At 24.5% G+C, this 18,866-nt stretch overlaps 1 protein-coding gene across 2 annotated transcripts; it reads left to right on the top strand.

Annotated features, from left to right (window-relative positions):
- The first annotated feature begins 3,492 nt into the window (after positions 1–3,492).
- LOC145829850 (histone deacetylase 2-like) lies at positions 3,493–17,350 on the top strand. 2 transcript variants are annotated; one of them, XM_082937726.1, is made up of 16 exons: positions 3,493–3,560; positions 3,900–4,012; positions 5,476–5,593; positions 7,897–7,971; positions 8,152–8,290; positions 8,611–8,752; positions 8,944–9,048; positions 9,680–9,776; positions 10,044–10,184; positions 10,822–10,868; positions 14,116–14,236; positions 14,349–14,417; positions 14,942–15,091; positions 15,411–15,460; positions 15,573–15,603; positions 16,827–17,350. In XM_082937726.1, the coding sequence occupies exons 1-16, from the start codon at positions 3,512–3,514 to the stop codon at positions 16,865–16,867; spliced, it is 1,488 nt and encodes a 495-aa protein (XP_082793852.1). In that variant the 5' UTR covers positions 3,493–3,511; the 3' UTR covers positions 16,868–17,350. The 2 variants fall into 2 exon arrangements, with proteins under 2 accessions (XP_082793852.1, XP_082793859.1); XM_082937733.1 differs by having other exon boundaries at positions 14,116–14,239; positions 14,355–14,417.
- The last annotated feature ends 1,516 nt before the right edge of the window (positions 17,351–18,866 follow it).

Raw genomic sequence — 18,866 nt, 5'->3', positions numbered from 1 at the left:
TTGATCACTTACTTTTAATTTAAGTTAAGGTTAGAAATATCTGATAGCTCAGATAAAATTATAAAATAGAATCAATTTGTAAAAACCAAGGTGGACCTCCCTATGCTTTTAATTGTGTGATTCAAATTGAACTTATAATCAGTTGCTGAAATTACATAATTAAACAACATTTTACTTAATGCATAAAAAGATATAGCATTATTCAAAATATTAGTAAATTTTTAATTAGATTTTTACAGGTACCACAAACAAAATGAGTTCAAAATAAAACACATAAATAAAATCATAAGTTCAAAATTTTAAATTTTATTAACTATACAATGTTTCACTTGCTTGAAACTAGTCAAACGAGATCATCAGTTGAATAAAATCTTATTCAAATAGAATTCTAAATAGATTCAAATAGAATCAAACAGATTCTATTTGAATAAGGTTTTATTCAACTGATGAATTCATTTGACTAGTTTCAAGCGAGTGAAACATTGTATTGTTAATAAAATTTTGAATTTATCACTCTCATTATATTTAAATTGAGAACTTTTATTGTCATCTTTAAAGTAAAAACTACACAAAATAAAATTATATAAGACATGAAATTACTATTTTATACTTAATCATTTATATATTTAATACAGAAATTTATTTTTATAAAACACAATCAAAGTAGTATTTCAGTATCTTTGCTAAAAGTTTATCCAATCAAAATTTTTTAACTCTTAGTTTAAGTTTGATTTGCTACTGATAACTAAAAAAAATTATACTTTAAAAATTGTAGAAGAAAATCTTAAAACTTTGAATAAATTTTTACAAATTGTCTAAAAGTTGTCACAGACATCCACAGTTGCTATTTCTGTAATAGCTTTTACTAGTGTTAGTAGTTCTAGTAGTAACTCAATCTTTTAATCATTTTGCATAATTTTGCACTCTGGAATAAATTATATGCAAATTTTTGAGGTTTTTAGATAGACTGTCTTAATTTAAACCAGAGCAGATATCATACTGATTAAGCTTATTCAGTTTTTTGAGCATTAACTTTACAATTATAAGGTTCTTAGCTAAATAAATTAATTTTTATGTCATCAAAATGTTTTATTAAAAAAAAGATTGATAAAAGAGGAATATTACAGTATTGATACACACTTAAACTACTCAAGATAACTAAAGCTTGTTTGAAATTGAAAAAAATTCAGGCTAGTTTGATCTTTTTTAACACCTCAGGCTGGGTCAGACTAGTTTAAACTTTTTTAAATCATGGCTAGTCTTTATGAATTTAAATTTTGTATTATTATATACAGGGTTGCCACTTTACCTGGAAACCTGAAAAAACCTGGAATTTGACAATTTAGGCAAAAATAACCTGGAATTTGAAAAATTTTGAAAAAAACATGGAAAAACTTGGGATTTAGATCAAAAAATCTGGAAAAACCTGGAATTTTTAATAATTTTAACTTTTTCAGTAGTAAAATTTCAATTTGACACAAAAAATCAATCATATAATTAATATTTTTTGTCATCATCAAATTTTTTTTTTTATTAGAAAACACATTAAAAGTAACTTAACAGTATCTTTTCAATGTTTTTATACTATTTAACACAGTTTCTTATATAAAAATTAACTTAAAACTAAAAATAGACCCAAAAATGTGTAGTTTTAAAAACCTGGAAGAAATTTGGAAAACCTGGAAAAAAATTTGAAAAAACGAGTGGCAACCCTGTATATATTTAAAATTTTTGAAAGATTCTGGATGACTCAGGCAAACTAGTTTATAATTTTTAAAAACCACAGGATAACTCAAGCAAGTTGGATTTTTGTAATAAATAACTTAAAATTATTTAAAATTATATAAAAATTCAGTCCAGTTTTTTATCTAGATCTTGAATAATATTTAACTGTTCTAGTTTCTATATCTTCATATTTTATAGCATATTTTGTTCAAAAACTTGATTTTAAAAAACTGTTTAAAAACAATTAAATAATATATTTTTAAGATAACAAAAAAATCAGAATGACCCGGGATAGTTTAAAGTCACTTAAGGCCTTTTTTGGCAAATCAGGATAATTATTTTGACTCAAAGAGTGGCAATTCTGTTATAACAGGGTAGATGTCAAAAATGCACAAAAAAAAAAAAACTTTTGCACATGATTTTGCAGCAAGACACGTTCGCATGAGACAGCATGACGTTGCTTTAGCATAGGTTAAACTTTTTAAATTATTTTTTTTTTTTACTATAACTTTTACCCCTACTAACCTTTACCCTTGGTCAGTAATTTTTTTTTCTTTAAATTATTTGTTTTATTTATTTTTTCTAGCACAGTTATGCATAACCCCTAATCAATATTTTTTAAAATTATTTTTAGTTTTTTTACTCTTGTGTAAAATTTACTCTCCGTGCAAAAGTAATTCTATATGCTTACTTGACCTATTCGAGTTATAACAAATATTTGCATTAAAATAATTGGACAAATAAAGTTTGTCTTTTATATTTTATAGTTTTAATCCCTGAGAAGCACATTTAAGGGCATAGAAGGGATAAATTGCCTTTTTCAAAATTTGATCTTATTTTATTTAGTGTTAACTAAGCTGCAAGTTGGTTTTTTTTACAGACATATAAAAATATTAAAACATTTTGAAGTATAGCCTGTCAAAGTCTAAGACTACAGTAGGTTCCTTATGAAAGACGCAAACTAAAATGGCAAAAATAGACTATTTCACTAAAAATCTATCTCCTACTACGTTTTTTGCAATAGTTTTTTGAAACTTTAATGAGGGTTTCTTACAATGTTTAGAAAATGCTGTTGGAACAAATTTGAAAAAATATAAAATTTAATATAAAAGAACCCAAAAAATCAATTTTGTTATAAAATTTTATTTTTTCAAACAATTTTCAAGGAACACTTCATGAAAGTTTCAAGGAGTTATATCAAAAAACGTAGGAGGATATAGATTTTTAGTGAATTCTAATTGATTGCCATTTTAGTTTGCGCCTCCCATAAGGAACCTATTATAGTCTACCACTTTGACTAGCTATATCTCAAAAATTATTGTGAATTTTAAAAATCTTTAAAAACCAACTTGTAGCTTAGTTAAAACTTAAATAATAAGGTCAAATTGTGAAATAGGTGATAAACCCCCCTTTTGTGCTTGAAATATAATTTTTTATCACCTTTTTCTCAGAAACCAATTCTAGCTTTGTTTTGCTGTAAAAAGTATTTAGGTACTAACACATGGTATACAAAGTAAGATACATTTGTAAAAAAAAAGTTTATTACAACATGACTTCAAATTATTTTTGAAATATACATGCTGTTTCTATGACAACTAAGCATTTGAAACTTTAAAAAAACTCATCTTAATAAAAATTTTCTACGTAAAATTTATCTAGTCAACTTTGTAGTAGTTAAAAAAAAGTATTTTTGTACAACAACTTCTGGTGGTTTTATTTAATTTATATTTTTATACTATTAAGTTTATAATTAATAACAATTTCTACAGTTTAAATTTAATAAGTGATGTCTTCAGACCAATGCAGGAAAAGAAGAGTTTGCTATTATTATGATTGTTAGTACATAGATTTTTAACAGAAAAAAGTTTAATTCAAGTAGATAGTACTTTATATATACCAAGTTTAAAATTCTTTTCTTTAACTTACTTTTAGGGTTTGATATATTTCTTTATTTTTTCTTTTATTGCTTAATACAGCAAGTTTACAAGCATCTCATGTATAATATAGGAAAACTATAATTATAAATTAAGTACAATTAAAGCAAATTGAAATTTTTAAGTATTATAAATTGTATGTTTTGTATATGTGCTTATGAAACATTTTTTCTGCATAGTATTTTATTTTATCTAAATAAGTTTTAAATTATTTAATTAATAGTTTTATGTTTTGATCAGCTGATGTAGGAAACAACTATTATGGACAGGGACATCCTATGAAACCCCACCGTATTCGCATGACTCACAACCTTTTGCTTAACTATGGGCTTTATCGAAAAATGGAAGTCTATGTTTGTTTTTGTTTAATTTTTTTTTGCTAAAATTAAACTCAATTAAGGCCATAGAGGGGGGGGGGGTTCAACATTTTTTTTTACAAAAATTAACTTTGGCTTTTATATGAAAGCTTTAAGTATAAACTACAAGCCAGTTTTTATAGAATTCAAAAATATCATTTAACTTTTGAGATATTTAATTTTTTGTAAAAATTTTCCAATATAAACGTATGAACCGCAAATTTTTTGGGGTCAATTTTCTCGGAAATTTAAAAATTCACTAAAAATATATTTCCTCCTTCATTTTTCAAGCAATCTTCTTCAAATTTTCAGGAAACGTTCCTTATAATAAAAGGAAAAAACGTTACTTTAGAATTTAAATAATTTTAAAAACCAAAAATTTTATCACAAAAATTAAAAAACAAGTGTTTTTAAAAAAAAAAAAAAATTTTACAAACATTTTTTTAAATCCCTAAGTAACGTTTTTTTGTTATTGTATAAAGATTAGACTGTGAAAGTTTGAAGTAGATTACTTGAAAAATGTAGGAAAAGATAGATTTTAAATGAAATAGTCTATTTCCGCTGTTTTAGTTTTCCCTTCCTATAGGGAACCCTATATGCGGCCCGACTTTGACTGGTCATATCTCAAAAAATAATTCAAATTTTTAAAAACGATTGGAAGCATCTTGAAGCTTAGAAAAAACTCTATAAAATTAGATCAACTTGTAAAAAACATGGTTTACCCCCCCCCCCCTATGGTATTAACTAACTAATAAATGTCTATTTTTTTTTATTGTAAATTAATAAAATTATAAATATGTATAATAATGTAGTATTAAGTAAAAGTTAGTTCTATTTTTCTATTAGAACTTTCTCTACAAACAAATTGAATAAGTATTTATAATTTTTTTTTATTACTTTTAAGTAAATAGTTGGCAAGATTTGATATTGTAGTTTTTCAACTACAAAAACTTCTATAAATAAGTTTTGTGAAATAAAAAATTTCATGATCCATATTAGTTATAATATGTATAGTTAGCACCATATAGTCTAACAACTATAAATAGTATTTATAAATTAATTTTGAGGCTTCATTAGTATAACGAAAAGGCTTTTTAAGTCTAGTATAGGCTGGGCAACTTTAATAGTTAGAGAGCTGTATTCATCAAAAAAGTTTTTGCTGGCTGCACTTGATCAAAGACAAATAAGTAGACTGTGTATTTGAAAACAACTAACTAAAAATAGTAAAAGTTGAAATAAAATGAATTTATCATTTGTTAAGTACTACTATGTAATAAAATCAAATTGTTTTTTTTTTAAATATTTAATTATTGTGTTGAATTTTATTTGTTTTGTAATAACTAATTTTTTAGCTATAAAATTTTTGAGGGCTAGAGATTTCTATTGCTCACCCCTAGTATAGTGAATTTAACACAGTTCAAACTGATATTGATTTTATTATAACCTTATATATCTAACAGCGTCCATATAAATGCTCTATGGATGAAATGTCTAAGTACCACAGTGATGATTATATAAGATTTCTCAAGAATATTAAGCCTGATAACATAACTGAATACTCAAAGTCTATGCAACGATGTTAGTATTTATTACCAATAAAGTAATATTAAAATCAGAAAAAAATGATAAAAATTAATAAAATATAATTTCAGAAAAAGTTGTTTTGTTTGTGTTAACGCTATTGGGGAGTTTAAAATTTTTATTTTATTTAAATTTTTACACAGTTATATTTACCATTATTTCAAAGCTAAAACTAAATATTATAAAATACTTTTCAAAGAAGATGACAAAGTAAATTATTTTTTAGACATTGTCAGTTATGTAAAAAATTTCCAAAACAAACAGACAAAAATAGAGATTTTATGTTTATATACTAAAAAATTACAAAAATAAAAATCTATTTTGTCTCTATATCTTTGCAGTTAACCTAATTTTTTTAGGAAAAATTTCTTGCATTATATTTGCTAAAAACCTAGTATCTTGAAAAAAACTTGAATTTGAAAATTAAGGGTAAAAAAAAACCTGGTATTTGATATATTTTGGAAAGAATCAAAAACTTATTGAGCTCCCAGCTTTGTACCCCTATATTTCAAAACCATTCTACAGAATAGTAAACAAAAATTTTTAGCTAATTAAAGATTTTTGAAATAAGGTCAACTTATAAAAAAATGCCTACCATCCTATGGCCTCAATGAAAACATTTTGTAAAATTAAAAAACTAAGGCATTACCAGTCTTTTAATTGTTTTTTTTTTGCATTATATGGGGTTTTTAAGTTAAATATTGGTTTTATTATATAAAAATGTTATTTTATTATTTTTTACAATGTTTTTAAAATCTACTTAAGTAGTCTGATAAGTTGAAGTTTTAGAAATCGCAAATTTCATTAAGTCAACCATAACATGAGTATAATTTAATTGAAACAAATCTTCCTTGAAATAATTCTAAAGATGTTTAACAAGTTAAGTACCATATTTGTTTTGTACTTAGGACTACTTAGGGTTTAATTGAAAAGGAAATGTTAATTTTAATTAAAAAAATGTTGGACTCCCTATGGCCTTTACACTGAATTACAGTTAAAAAAGACTTGCTTTGAAAAAATATTTTAAATTTGTTTGGCTTTGTTTTTTGTAAGGTTTCTTTAGTATATACAATTAGTATATGTAATTACATATTTAAAAAAGTGTATAGGTAAAGTTTTTGGTAAAACTAATTAACTTACTTATGCTCCCTTGCCAAATTTCTACAAATTTTTTATGTTAGTAATGTTTCTAATAAAAAAATCTTGAACTCAAGGTATTATTTTTTATTTTAGATTTAAAGTTACTGACCAGAGTTGAAAGTTTTTAAGTATATTTGCTTATGTACGAATTAATTAACCAATTACAAAATAAAAGCTAAAAAGTTAAAGTTCTATGGTAAGTAATATTTAAGATGCTGTTAGACTCTTCAAGTAGTTTTTTTGTAGTTTTTTATCAGCTAGAAATTAGTATTTAAGAAAATCGAAATGGTTTATATTTTATTATGAGTGATCAAAATACTGAGTTTTACTGTTATTGACAATGCATACTAAACAGAATAATAAGAAGATTTTGTTTAAAATCCATCTTAAACCTTTTCAACCAGTCTTCAAATTATTACTCATTTCTACTCAAGGTGGTTCCTATGCCCTTAAACATTTGAAAAATTTAGAAGACCTTTGCATCTTATTCTATTATTTTTATTTACTTAAGTTTGTTCCTGCATTATCTAAAAATGTTTATAGCAATCATTTTTCATTGTGTTATTATATATATGAACTATAAACAGTGTAAAATGTTTATAATATCATTTAAAACCAAAATTGAAAAAAAATAAATATAAAAACAATAATATCAGCTTAATAAGCTGCTATCAAAAGTCAGTGATAAAGTAAAGGAAATGTCTAGTGCACACCAGATTATTATGTAATACAATAAAAACACTATTTGTAAAGATAACTATATTAAGTTTAATAGAACTATTTCAAAATCTACTAACAAAAAAAGTAAATACAAATCAAGATGTTTTTATATCCAGGCCTTCTTCTAGCTGACAAAATTAATTTGAAAAAATCTTGTTTTTTCACTTTTTTGATACCTAAGTTAAAATCCTTCAGTTGATTTACCTCATATGGCCTTCATCCTTTTTTACTAAACTACTAAATTTTAGGGAAACATTGTAATAGTATATTCTTTTTAATTGTTTATTTGATAGTTACGGAATTTATATTTCAATATATTTTTATAGTTCTTAAACAAAGCTCTTTTGAAACTTACTACAGCTAAAAGAAATTTGTATTGGTAATGTCTTTAATTTTAGTCTATTTTAAAGCTATAAAATTTGAGCTCGAAAAATTTACAGTTAATGTTGGTGAAGACTGTCCTGTGTTTGATGGACTGTACGATTTCTGTCAAATATCAAGTGGTGGATCTATTGGTTAGTTTTCTATTATTAATAAATATTTTAAACTTTCTGCATGCAATTTCTTATAAAAAAAAATTACTTAAGTGTTGTTCAAATTGCTAGTTATTCAAAAAAGTGTATATTTCTATTTAATATATTATAATCAATTCGCATATTTCTCAAGAACTTCTAAATCATCTTTAAACTTAACAGCTGGTGCCGTGAAAATAAACAAGGGAATGACAGATATTGCCATTAATTGGGCAGGAGGTTTACATCACGCTAAAAAGTCTGAAGCATCTGGTTTTTGCTACGTCAATGACATTGTGCTGGCTATATTGGAACTATTAAAGTTAATGGATGTTCTTGAAAATTGCTTTTAAAAGCTACATAAATTTTGTTTCATATTTGTTTTAATCGAATGTTTTATAGTGTTGTTATTGAGCTACATAACCGTTTTGTTTTCAATAAAAATAATATTTCAATGTTTATAGTTTCATATTTTTGAACAAAATTTACTTTAAAGAGCGAATAAAAATATCAAAAAAAACAATATTGACTCATTTAAAATTACATCAGTATTTAAAGTTAATTTAAAAATAATTTACTTTTCTCTAAAGTCAACACTTGATATATGAAAGTGTCTAATTTAATATGCAAACATATTAACAGGTATCACCCACGTGTGCTGTATATTGACATTGATATTCACCACGGAGATGGTGTAGAAGAAGCATTTTATACAACGGACCGTGTCATGACTGTTTCTTTTCACAAATATGGCGAATACTTTCCTGGAACTGGTGATCTTCATGTGCGTTACGCATTTAACTCTATCTTGTCAATAGGAAACAATATGATTTAAAAACAACTTATGTATCGCTGAAAAGTTTTTTTTCTAAATAAATAATTAATACACTGAATTTAAAGTAATTTCAAACAAAAGTATTTTTGTTAATTTCTTTTTGATACAAACCATCAAATTTAAGTAAGTAAAAAATGTAGGATGTTGGAGCAGGCAGAGGTAAAAACTACGCATTAAATTTTCCTATGAGGGACGGAATGGATGATGTGACTTATAAAGGAGTTTTCGAACCCATAATAAAAAGAGTATTTTATGTTTTGTATAAGCTTTTTAAACAGAATGTTTTTGGTTTTCTAGATAAAAAATAAAACAGATTGAATCTGTTTTATTAGTTGTAGTTTTAAACCTAAATCTATTTACAGGAAAATAAATTTAGTTATATGGTTATTTATTATTAAATGGTATTTTATAATGAAAGAACATATTTTTGAATCAAAACAATTAATGGTTACATTAATGGTTAATGACAATTCGAATTAGTATGACAAAGTTGAAAAATTCTCAACGGGTCATATCTCAAAAAGTAATAATTATTTGAATTAAAAACATAATGTAGGTCTAAATGTTAAGATTATAATGTTTAAAACATGTTTATAAAATCAGAAAACAAATAATTGCTGTAATATCAATAAATTTTAAAACTTAATTTAGCCATATCTAAGAAAATAATTTAAATTTTTAGAAAATAAAAAATACTCATGTAGGTCTAATTAATAAAAATTTTTATGGTAAAATAACTCAACATTTATCTAATGAGATTTTCAATAATAACTCTGAATTATTAAAATTTGAAATGTTATAGTTTAAATAGGCGTGCACCCACATTTAATATAATTCTAAACTTAAATTATCTCTGATTTTCGTAAATTATTTAAGGTGATGGAACATTATGCTCCAACGGTTATTGTACTTCAATGTGGTGCTGACTCATTAGCTGGAGACAGACTTGGGTGTTTTAATCTCACCGTTAAGGGTTGGTTTTTTTTTCTTTTTGTAATTTTCCTACTTATTTTTTATATCTAGCAAGTTTCAATGTTCTGTTTTTCAAAGTTTTTATTATCATTTAAAAAATAATATTTTTATTGTAAATTATTTTTTAATTTGTAAATCCATAAAATAATTCGTTTAACTATTATTCTAGATTGATTAACATAACAAATTTTACTTTGTTTACATTAAATATGCAAGTTTGAACTTGTTAGTAGCTCAACTTTCTTCAAAAAATACATATTGTTTACAGGCCACGCGGAATGTTTAGAATTTGTTAAAAAATTTAATGTACCAGTTTTGATGCTTGGTGGAGGAGGATATACAATCAGAAATGTTGCTAGATGCTGGACTTACGAAACTGCTGTTGCCCTTAATCATCAAGTTGCAAATGGTTACATTTTGTTACATCTCAGACTACTCTTTGAATATAATATATGCTGATTTGCACAGTTACCTTAGTACGACCCAGAATTACTCCTAATCTTTGATTTTGAAACTTTAGGAGTAAAGGTTAAAGATCAAAGACTATCCATTCAGTATTAAACTTTGTAGTGATAATTCCTAAGCTGTTTGCAGTAAACCCTAATTTTTAAGCCTTAACCTTAAATATACAGTCTTAGAATTTTGACCTCTAACAATTAACTCTTAACAAAAAAAAAAAAAACTATGTGCTAAAGTTACACTGCAATTTCAATGCTTTCTTAGCTCAATTTAGTTTTTACTATCACAACTACAATTTAATTATCAAAAAGGTTTCATTTTTTTAGATACACTTAATACTTAGTTCAAACTTGGTCAAATTTAAGCAAATAGATTATAACTTTTAAATTTAAATAAGTTGGTATAAAAATTGTTTTTATTTATTTATAATAAATTAGTTTATTTTAAAATAGAAGCTTTCTAAATAATAAAAAAATCTTTTTCACAGTATACATTATTTTTTCAATTTTTAGTGACTTAATTAAAAGTATTTAGCTACATTATGAATAAGAACCACATCTCGATTAATAAATTTAAAATTTATACAGATCTGCCGTATAATGATTACTTCGAATATTTTGGACCTGACTTTAAGGTAATTTTTATATGTTTATTATGTTATTTTTCGGTTTCATAACAACAAAAAAATGCATTATTGTATTTTTTTTTACTATTATGTAAAAGTTTTGAGTTTAAGGCTGTCATTCTTTGAAGCTAGTTTAAAAATAAAAATACCTCAAAATTATTTTATTGAAATTAAATTTAGATTAATATAGTCAAATTATAGATTAATCTAGTCATGTTTTAAACTCCAAGTTATGGAGTTTGTCTACTTAATTAGAATTTATATTGGATAAGTAAGTGTAAATACAAGTACTGTAACTACTAAACAAAAATATTATTAAGTTCAGAGTTCACAATGTTTTATGTTTTTGCCGAATATTTTAGGTAAATTCGTCTTTTGACTTATGTAGGTCAACCCTGTAGTTTTATCAATAACAATACTTCAGGCACCTAGCTTGAACGAATGTGTGACATTTAAATTTATTTAAAATACAGGGTTGTCAAAAAACCCGGAATCCTGGAAAAATCTAGAATTTTACAATTTAGCCAAAAAAAAATCTGGAATTTGAGAAACTTTGAAAAAAAATATGAAATTTTAAAGCAAATTCACTAAAAAACTAATATTATAGGGTATGGATTGTGATACACTTAATTTATTGGTACTACTCATCATAAATAAATCGTACCTTATTTAATTACTATCTAATAAATACTGTATTCTATTGAGACTATTTAATATAAATCAGACAAGACAGTTTGGGTGATGTATCTATTGTATAAAAAAAACACAAAACAAAAATAAAAAATCTCTATTTTAGAAATATAAGTTGCAAAAGTTTAAGTTGTTTCAAAAGTTTTTATTAATCACTTTGCAAAAGTCGGACTTGAAAATAAGCCAAACTTAGTGCAGTTAACTATGAAACAATTAAAGAACTGGCTATTATTTAAATCTATTACTTACCTTACGACTTAAAACAATTAAGTAAAAATTAAATAATAACTTTTAGTGAGCAATAAACTATAGAACATTTAAGTGTAACTCAAATAGTTTAAAGTTATTAACATACAATTTAAAATATTTACTCTATATTTAAACAATACCTAGAACAAGCAAACACAAATAAGTTCTAGATAAGAATTCTTTCAGTATTTCCTTCTCTCAGCTACACAAAAACACACTGACTGCACACATAAAATGTATTTTTTATGTTTTATATGAAATATTTCATCAGTAATTAACCTCGTTTCTCATTGGCTCATTTGGGTTCTTTAAGAATTCGCTTCCATATATGGTCATTGTAGTCTAGCGCTAAATGTTCTCTTAATATTCCGAGTTTAAACAATGTATAATGCAAGTAATTGTTGCAGTTCATTACAATATTTTAAACTATTTTTGCATTTAAGATGATGAAATTTTTATTAGATAAGTAAAATCTATCATATAGGTATATTTATTTTCGTATCATAAAAAAATATTTTAAGTAGCTTTACTATATCTTTTCTATATTTATATCCTATTTAAGACAGTTTTTACGTTAAGTTTAAAACTAAAATAGACCAAAAAACTTGTTCTTTAAAAAACTTGAAAGAAATTCAGATAATGTGGAAAGATTTTTTAAAAAACCTTTGGCAACCCTGTAAAATAGTATTTTTTCTATTATTTTTTACTCAAAAAGTAAAATAAGTCCTCAAAATCCTTAGAAATAAACAAATTAGAAAAATAATTTAAGGTGCTGTATATTCGTTTAAGTTGCATTCGTGCAAGTTAAAACATAGTAATTCAATTTTCACTAGGCTAATTAATAAAAAATGATATGTAATGTGATTTAAGGTTGTTTTACTTGTTTTCTTAACCGTTTTTGAAAATAAAACGAAAGTACTAGTGTCTAAAAAAAGTGTTTTTGTTCATACTATTAGATAAAGTGAAATTGAGTTGTTGTATAAATTTATTCTGTACTAAAGTGATAAACGTTAGAATTTTAGATATAATTGATAGTTATTACTTTAATATGAGTGTAACAAATAAAGTTTTATGAGTTTCCATGATGACTCAGCACAGGGGTCAGTGACATACATTCACTTAAAGCACTAATATATAATTTAAAGTTAAACTTACAAATATAAATAGTTAAAAATAGAAAAAAAAACCCATAAGGTTTGTTTTTATTTTAAAAAAGTCAAAATTTTATTTTTATAATGAAGCTTTAGGACTTCAAAGGTTAAAAAAAGGACAACCTCTTAAGAGTCAAATTTACTTCCAAAAATAACTAAAACCCAAAAATTAACTTATATTCCTATTAGGATACATTTTTGTCATATTTGCCATAAAAAGAAATGTCTTTGGCGGGTGTTTTGAGAAGTTTAACTTTTAGTAATACTCTATATTTCCTGAAAAACACCAAATAATTTTTGCAAAGATAAGCAGTTTTTTTTTGTGTTTACTTTTCTTTTCAAATATTTAATCAAATTTGACCATTAAAAACCAACGAAACGAAAACACCTAAAAAATAAAATTGTTTAAAATAGGATGGCTACTAAACTTGGAATTTAACAATTGAGGCTAAAAAACCTGGAGTTTGAGAAATTATTTAAAAAATCTGAATTTTAAACAATTTTAACATGTTAGGTAGTCAAATTTTAATTTGACACAAAACGTGTGTCATATAGATTTCATATAGAAAATCTTTCATATAGAAAAATTAATTAAATACATATTTAAAGTTGCTTTACAGTATCTTTTTAATGATGTTATACTAGTTAACACAAATTTTTTTACCATTAACTTAACTTTAAACTAAATATAGACCCAAAAACGTGTACTTTCAAAAACTTGGAAAAAAATTCCTGATAGAAGCTTTTAACTTGATTTTTTAGCTGTTGCTGAAGGCCTTGATTTTGGCATAAGTTTTTTAATTTTTCGAGTTGTTAAACTTCAAAACAACAAAAATTTGAAACATTTAAAGCATATGTTAATTTTAATATACTTAAAACAGAATAAAACCAAGCACAGTTTAAAAAAAAAGAAAGGGGTCTCTTAGCTTATTTTTTAGTCACTAAAATGGTCAATGGCCGCTTTACCCTTCCCCCTTTTCAGCCCATCGTACACAGTTATATAAATGTTAAAATATGAATGTAAAAATTAGTCTGAATAGTTTTATTTTTTATCATAAACGATTTTCGGTAATTTTAGTCCTAACTAAAATTTAAATATTCCATTAAACTATAAAGATTAAACTATTAATGCTAAATACGTTTGTTTATTCTAATAACTATTTTAGTTGCATATATCCTCGAGTAACATGACGAATCAAAACACTAATGAATATTTGCAACCCATTAGTGAGAAATTATACGAAAACCTGCGCAGTTTACCCCATGTTCCCAGCGTACAAATGCAAGGTAGTAAAATAATCAGTTTTAATTTGAGTTTTTAAAATAAAGTTTTTTTTTATTGATATACTACGCAACAACTGATATTTAAAATTTAATTTGAATACTCTTTTTTTATTAGATAGAGCACCTGACGGTTTGCCCGAGAGAAATCCGGATGTAAAAGATGAACCTGATAAAAGGCTTCCAAGTAGTTACTTGTTTATTGAATATCAAATAATTGTTTTTACGTTGGATAAAATTTAACTTTTTAGTTTTGAAAACAATCTATCTTTATGAATAGAAAGCTAGTTAAAAAAATGGGTTCCCGAAAAACTGGAATTCTACAAGTTAGCAAAAAAACCCTGAAATTTTAAACTGTTTGAGTTATTGAACATATCAAGTAATGAAATTTTAGTTAGATACGAAAGGTTTCATATAGATAAACGTTTTTTTTGTATCATTACATGTTTTTATTATTTAAATACACAATTAAAGTAGCCTTGCAGTATCTTTTCAATGTTGTAAGTCTGTGTAAGTCCGCTTTTTACCCAAGATTAAGTTTTTTAATAAAAATGGACCAAAAAACTTGTCTTTTAAAAACCTGGAAAAAATTCAAAAACCTTAGGCAACCCTGAATATAGCTTAATTATTTGAAATATAAAAAGATATTAATATATGGTATATTATAAAGACTTAACGTTTTCTATATTAAAAAAATAATTTAACGTTTAGCTGACTACACGGATACACACATCCAAAACGACAATGAGTATTCTGATAGCGAAGACGAAGGAGAAGGTGGCCGTAGAAACGAAGAAGACCATAATCCAAAGAAGAAAAAAGCAAAACTTTCTCTTAAACAAGAACCATCATTTGACAAAAGTTTTATTTTGTTTATTATGATCTTAAATACTAGAATATTCAAAGTATTTTTTGTAAAAATTTTTAATATCAGTTCGGTTTTAATTTTTATATGTTTTAGCTTAAATATAGTGATAAATAATGTTTAATTTTATAATCCTTGTCAGTTTTTCAATCTTTTTTTTAAAAACCGATACGTATTATCTTTTTCTGAAAAATAAATTGGTTACATGCTAGTATAATTATAAAATATTTTTTGCTTATAGACTTTTAATTGTGTAAATTATAAAATTGTATTTATAATTAAACAAATCGAATAACTTATTTGTTTTATATTTAGACTCTAATGAATCACAAGAGAAAGGGGATGCTACTGAAAAGAAAGAACTAGTGAGTTATTAATTTGTTTTCCCTGATATTTTTTATTTATTAAGTATAAGCGTTTTTAAATATTCTTTTATGAAGTGATATCTTATGTTTTGATTACAATTATTTTTTTTAGAAAGAAACTAAGAAAGAAGAGCCGAATTCAGGTACTTTCAGTAATTGTTATATTTTACAACAAAAAAGTTAAAAATTATATGTAGAACATTAACTATAAAAATTTCCTGAAAATATTTAAAGTTATAATAAACACGAGGTTTTATTAATTTAAATTTTTTCTCATAGTTTAAAAGTTGTTATGGTATCACGATACTAGGATTTTTCCTCAAGAAATTGGGACACGTTCAAAATCCACCCAGTCCAATTCGAGAACCGCTTACCGATCGAGGGTTAGGGGTAATAGTGATAGTGGAAAATAAATAAGAAAAATGCAAAAAATATATAAAACAAATTAATTAAAAAAAAAAGTGGATTTTGAACGCGGGTGGATTTTGATAGTATACTAAGAAATTGCTTTGGTATAAGTATATAGTTTTAGAATAGGACTGAAGGTGGTATAAAAAAAGCTTTCTTAAATTGTTTCTTAATGTAAATTAATTTCTTAACTGGAATAATAAATAAACAATTCTCAACAATTAATTCATAAAATTTTTGATGTTTAACTCTGAGCCATAATTTAATACTTTTGTTTTTTGTTTGTTACTCGTAACAGATCTCAAAAGAATTATTATTAGATCATATGAAATTAGTAGTGGAGAAAACTGATGGTAGTTATTGGCAGATTTGTTATACAAAATTTGTTGTGCCTCAAAATTATATCTGATAGAGTATTAAATATAGAAAAAGTTGAAAATTTGTTTCATTAAAAAAGTTTCATATTAGTATACATGCTTATTATTGACTAAATTTTAATAAGTTGATTTGCTCCATTGCAATTTATTTTTGAAAAGTTATGTTGCTAATTCAGTAAAATTATATAATAAATGTATACTATTCAAACTGGTTTCAAACTGTGTACAAGTATTTAGTAAAAACATAGGTAAATAAATGCTTTATTGTATGTTTTTTAATAACTCTGACAATTCATTGACAAATTTTTGTATGCTTTACTTTGATAAAAACTCATTTGTTGGTAAATTTTTAATAGTCTAGTGTGTACATGATTTTTCATTCTATGCTAAGTTTTCAAAAGTTTGGTGTAACTACTGATGTGAAATACATAACTAAACTATTGGCAGTATTCCTTAATTAGCCAAGTTGTTAATAAAATAATCTGTTTTTAAATTAGTTATATTACACTGAAGAATAAATTTTATACTAAGTTTGAATTCAAGTTAACGAAAATTAACTTTAAATTTGACTAACTTCCTAGATAAGCCAGCTGAACCTATAACTACTGCGGAAAGAAAATAGAAGTCTGAGGAAATTTGATGTAGTATCATCAGTTTGGATTTTTACGAGCCGAAAGCAAATGTTTTGTGAACTACTTACTTATGTAGTTCCAATATGTATCTCAATCAGCTATAAAACTTTTTTGATAAATATGATAGGACGGGTAAGCTATTACTAAATAGGATTTTGTAATTAGGCTTTGATTCTTTTTATTTTAACTTTTATTTTAACATATTGGAACTTAAATTGTGCTAATAACATTTGAGTCCACTTATGAGCGACTTGAAAAATTAATGTTGGGTTTTTACCAGTTGTTTTTTTTTTATTTCATGTTAAGTAACTATTGTCCATTGTCAGTTTTATAAAGTTGATTCATGTTTTGTATTTTGTTTATAAGTGAGCAGTAAAAAAGTTGTTTGTTTTAGGAATAATTAGTGTATATTACTGAAAATAAATTTTACTGCGAAAATATTATATTCGTTTTAATAAATACTTAAATCAATACTGTTTTTTCTAATATAAATATTTTAACTATTTAAGTTTTGGAAATAAATTATGAAAAAAAGTCACGCTTTTCTTTGAACGTTAGAAACTTTATGCTAAATAGTTTCATGTAAAATTTGACTAACGTTTTATTAAAACAGAAAAAGAGTGGTAATAAAAATAAAATACTTAAGAATGAATCTGATTTAAACTAACTAGTAACGTTACACGTAGCTTGTTATCTTATTAAATTAACTAACGAAATTTATAAATATCTATAAGGTAACCTGAGATTAGTAAACTTTTAATACTAATTAGTCCCTGATCAATTTTCAAAAATAAAACAGATTAAAGTTGAAAAATAAGTAGATTTTAGTTTTATTGTTTTCTATTTTCTAAACATTTCTTACAGCTCTATACTAAATAGTTTGATCAAGAAAAAGTGTATATTTAATATCATTTTTAAATAGTATTAACTTTGAACTACGCAAAATTACAAATATTGTTTTGCTTGACATAAAATAAAGCAGCATTTGAACAAATTTTTACTTAAAACTTTTTTGTTTAACTTTTAGATATATTAACAGTAAACAAAATCTTGTTTATTTAGATTGGAAAACAAAGAAATTGTCTAGAAAATTAAAAGACTTTCTTTAAAAAATTCTTGCGCAGACATATATTAAGATAATCAAGTATCGTTTATAAAAAAAAGGGTTGCCACTTTACCTGAAAAACTTGGAATTTGACAATTTAGACAAAAAAAACCTGGAATTTTCACATGTTTAGTAGTAAAATTTCGATTTCACTCAAAAAGTCTATCTTACAAATGATTTTTTTTTATTAAAAAACACTTAAGTAGCTTTGCAGTATCTTACCAATGTTTTTATACTATATAACAAAGTTTCTTACCTTTAAGTTAACTATAAATAAACCCAAAAATGTGTACTTTTAAAAACCTGGAAAATTTATTGAAAAAACTGGTGGCAATCCTGTAAAAAGTTCTGTATCATATATTTTAAGAAAATAAAAACTTTTTGTTTTGAACAGTTTTTTTATAAAGAATAAATTATGTTTGATCAATTAACAGTCAGTATTAAATAAAGTCCTGATCGACATAGTCATTTATCAGCTAACTAGTAGCAACGCTTGTGCTAATTATTATTAACTAAATCTAGGAAAAAAAAGAGTAAAATCCAACATTCTTAATTACTTACATTACCTTTAATGTTTTACTATATCAAGCTTAGTAACTTGAATGAGTGTTAAGTTTTTTAAATGTGCAAATTTATTATAAATTGCGTATATTATACAACGTTCAAATTAATAAATGTTGATTTTAATCGTTACGTTAATACTAACTAACCTATTACTCCTCAACTGATAGTTTAGATGCTATACGTTAATGTTTAGGTTAAAACTTAAAAATAGTTTTACAAACAATATTTTTTAACTTTTAAACGTTTTTAAAGTTTTTCTACAGTTTATTAATCTTATAACTAATTTTTACAAATAGGTTGAAGTTACTTTAATTAGCTAT

The sequence above is a fragment of the Thalia democratica genome, chromosome 1, assembly GCF_965202585.1.
Source record: "Thalia democratica chromosome 1, ktThaDemo2.hap1.1, whole genome shotgun sequence".
Classification (NCBI taxonomy): Eukaryota; Metazoa; Chordata; class Thaliacea; order Salpida; family Salpidae; genus Thalia; species Thalia democratica.
The sequence above is the reverse complement of the archived record's forward strand: the minus strand, read 5'-3'. Positions and strand labels throughout refer to the sequence as shown.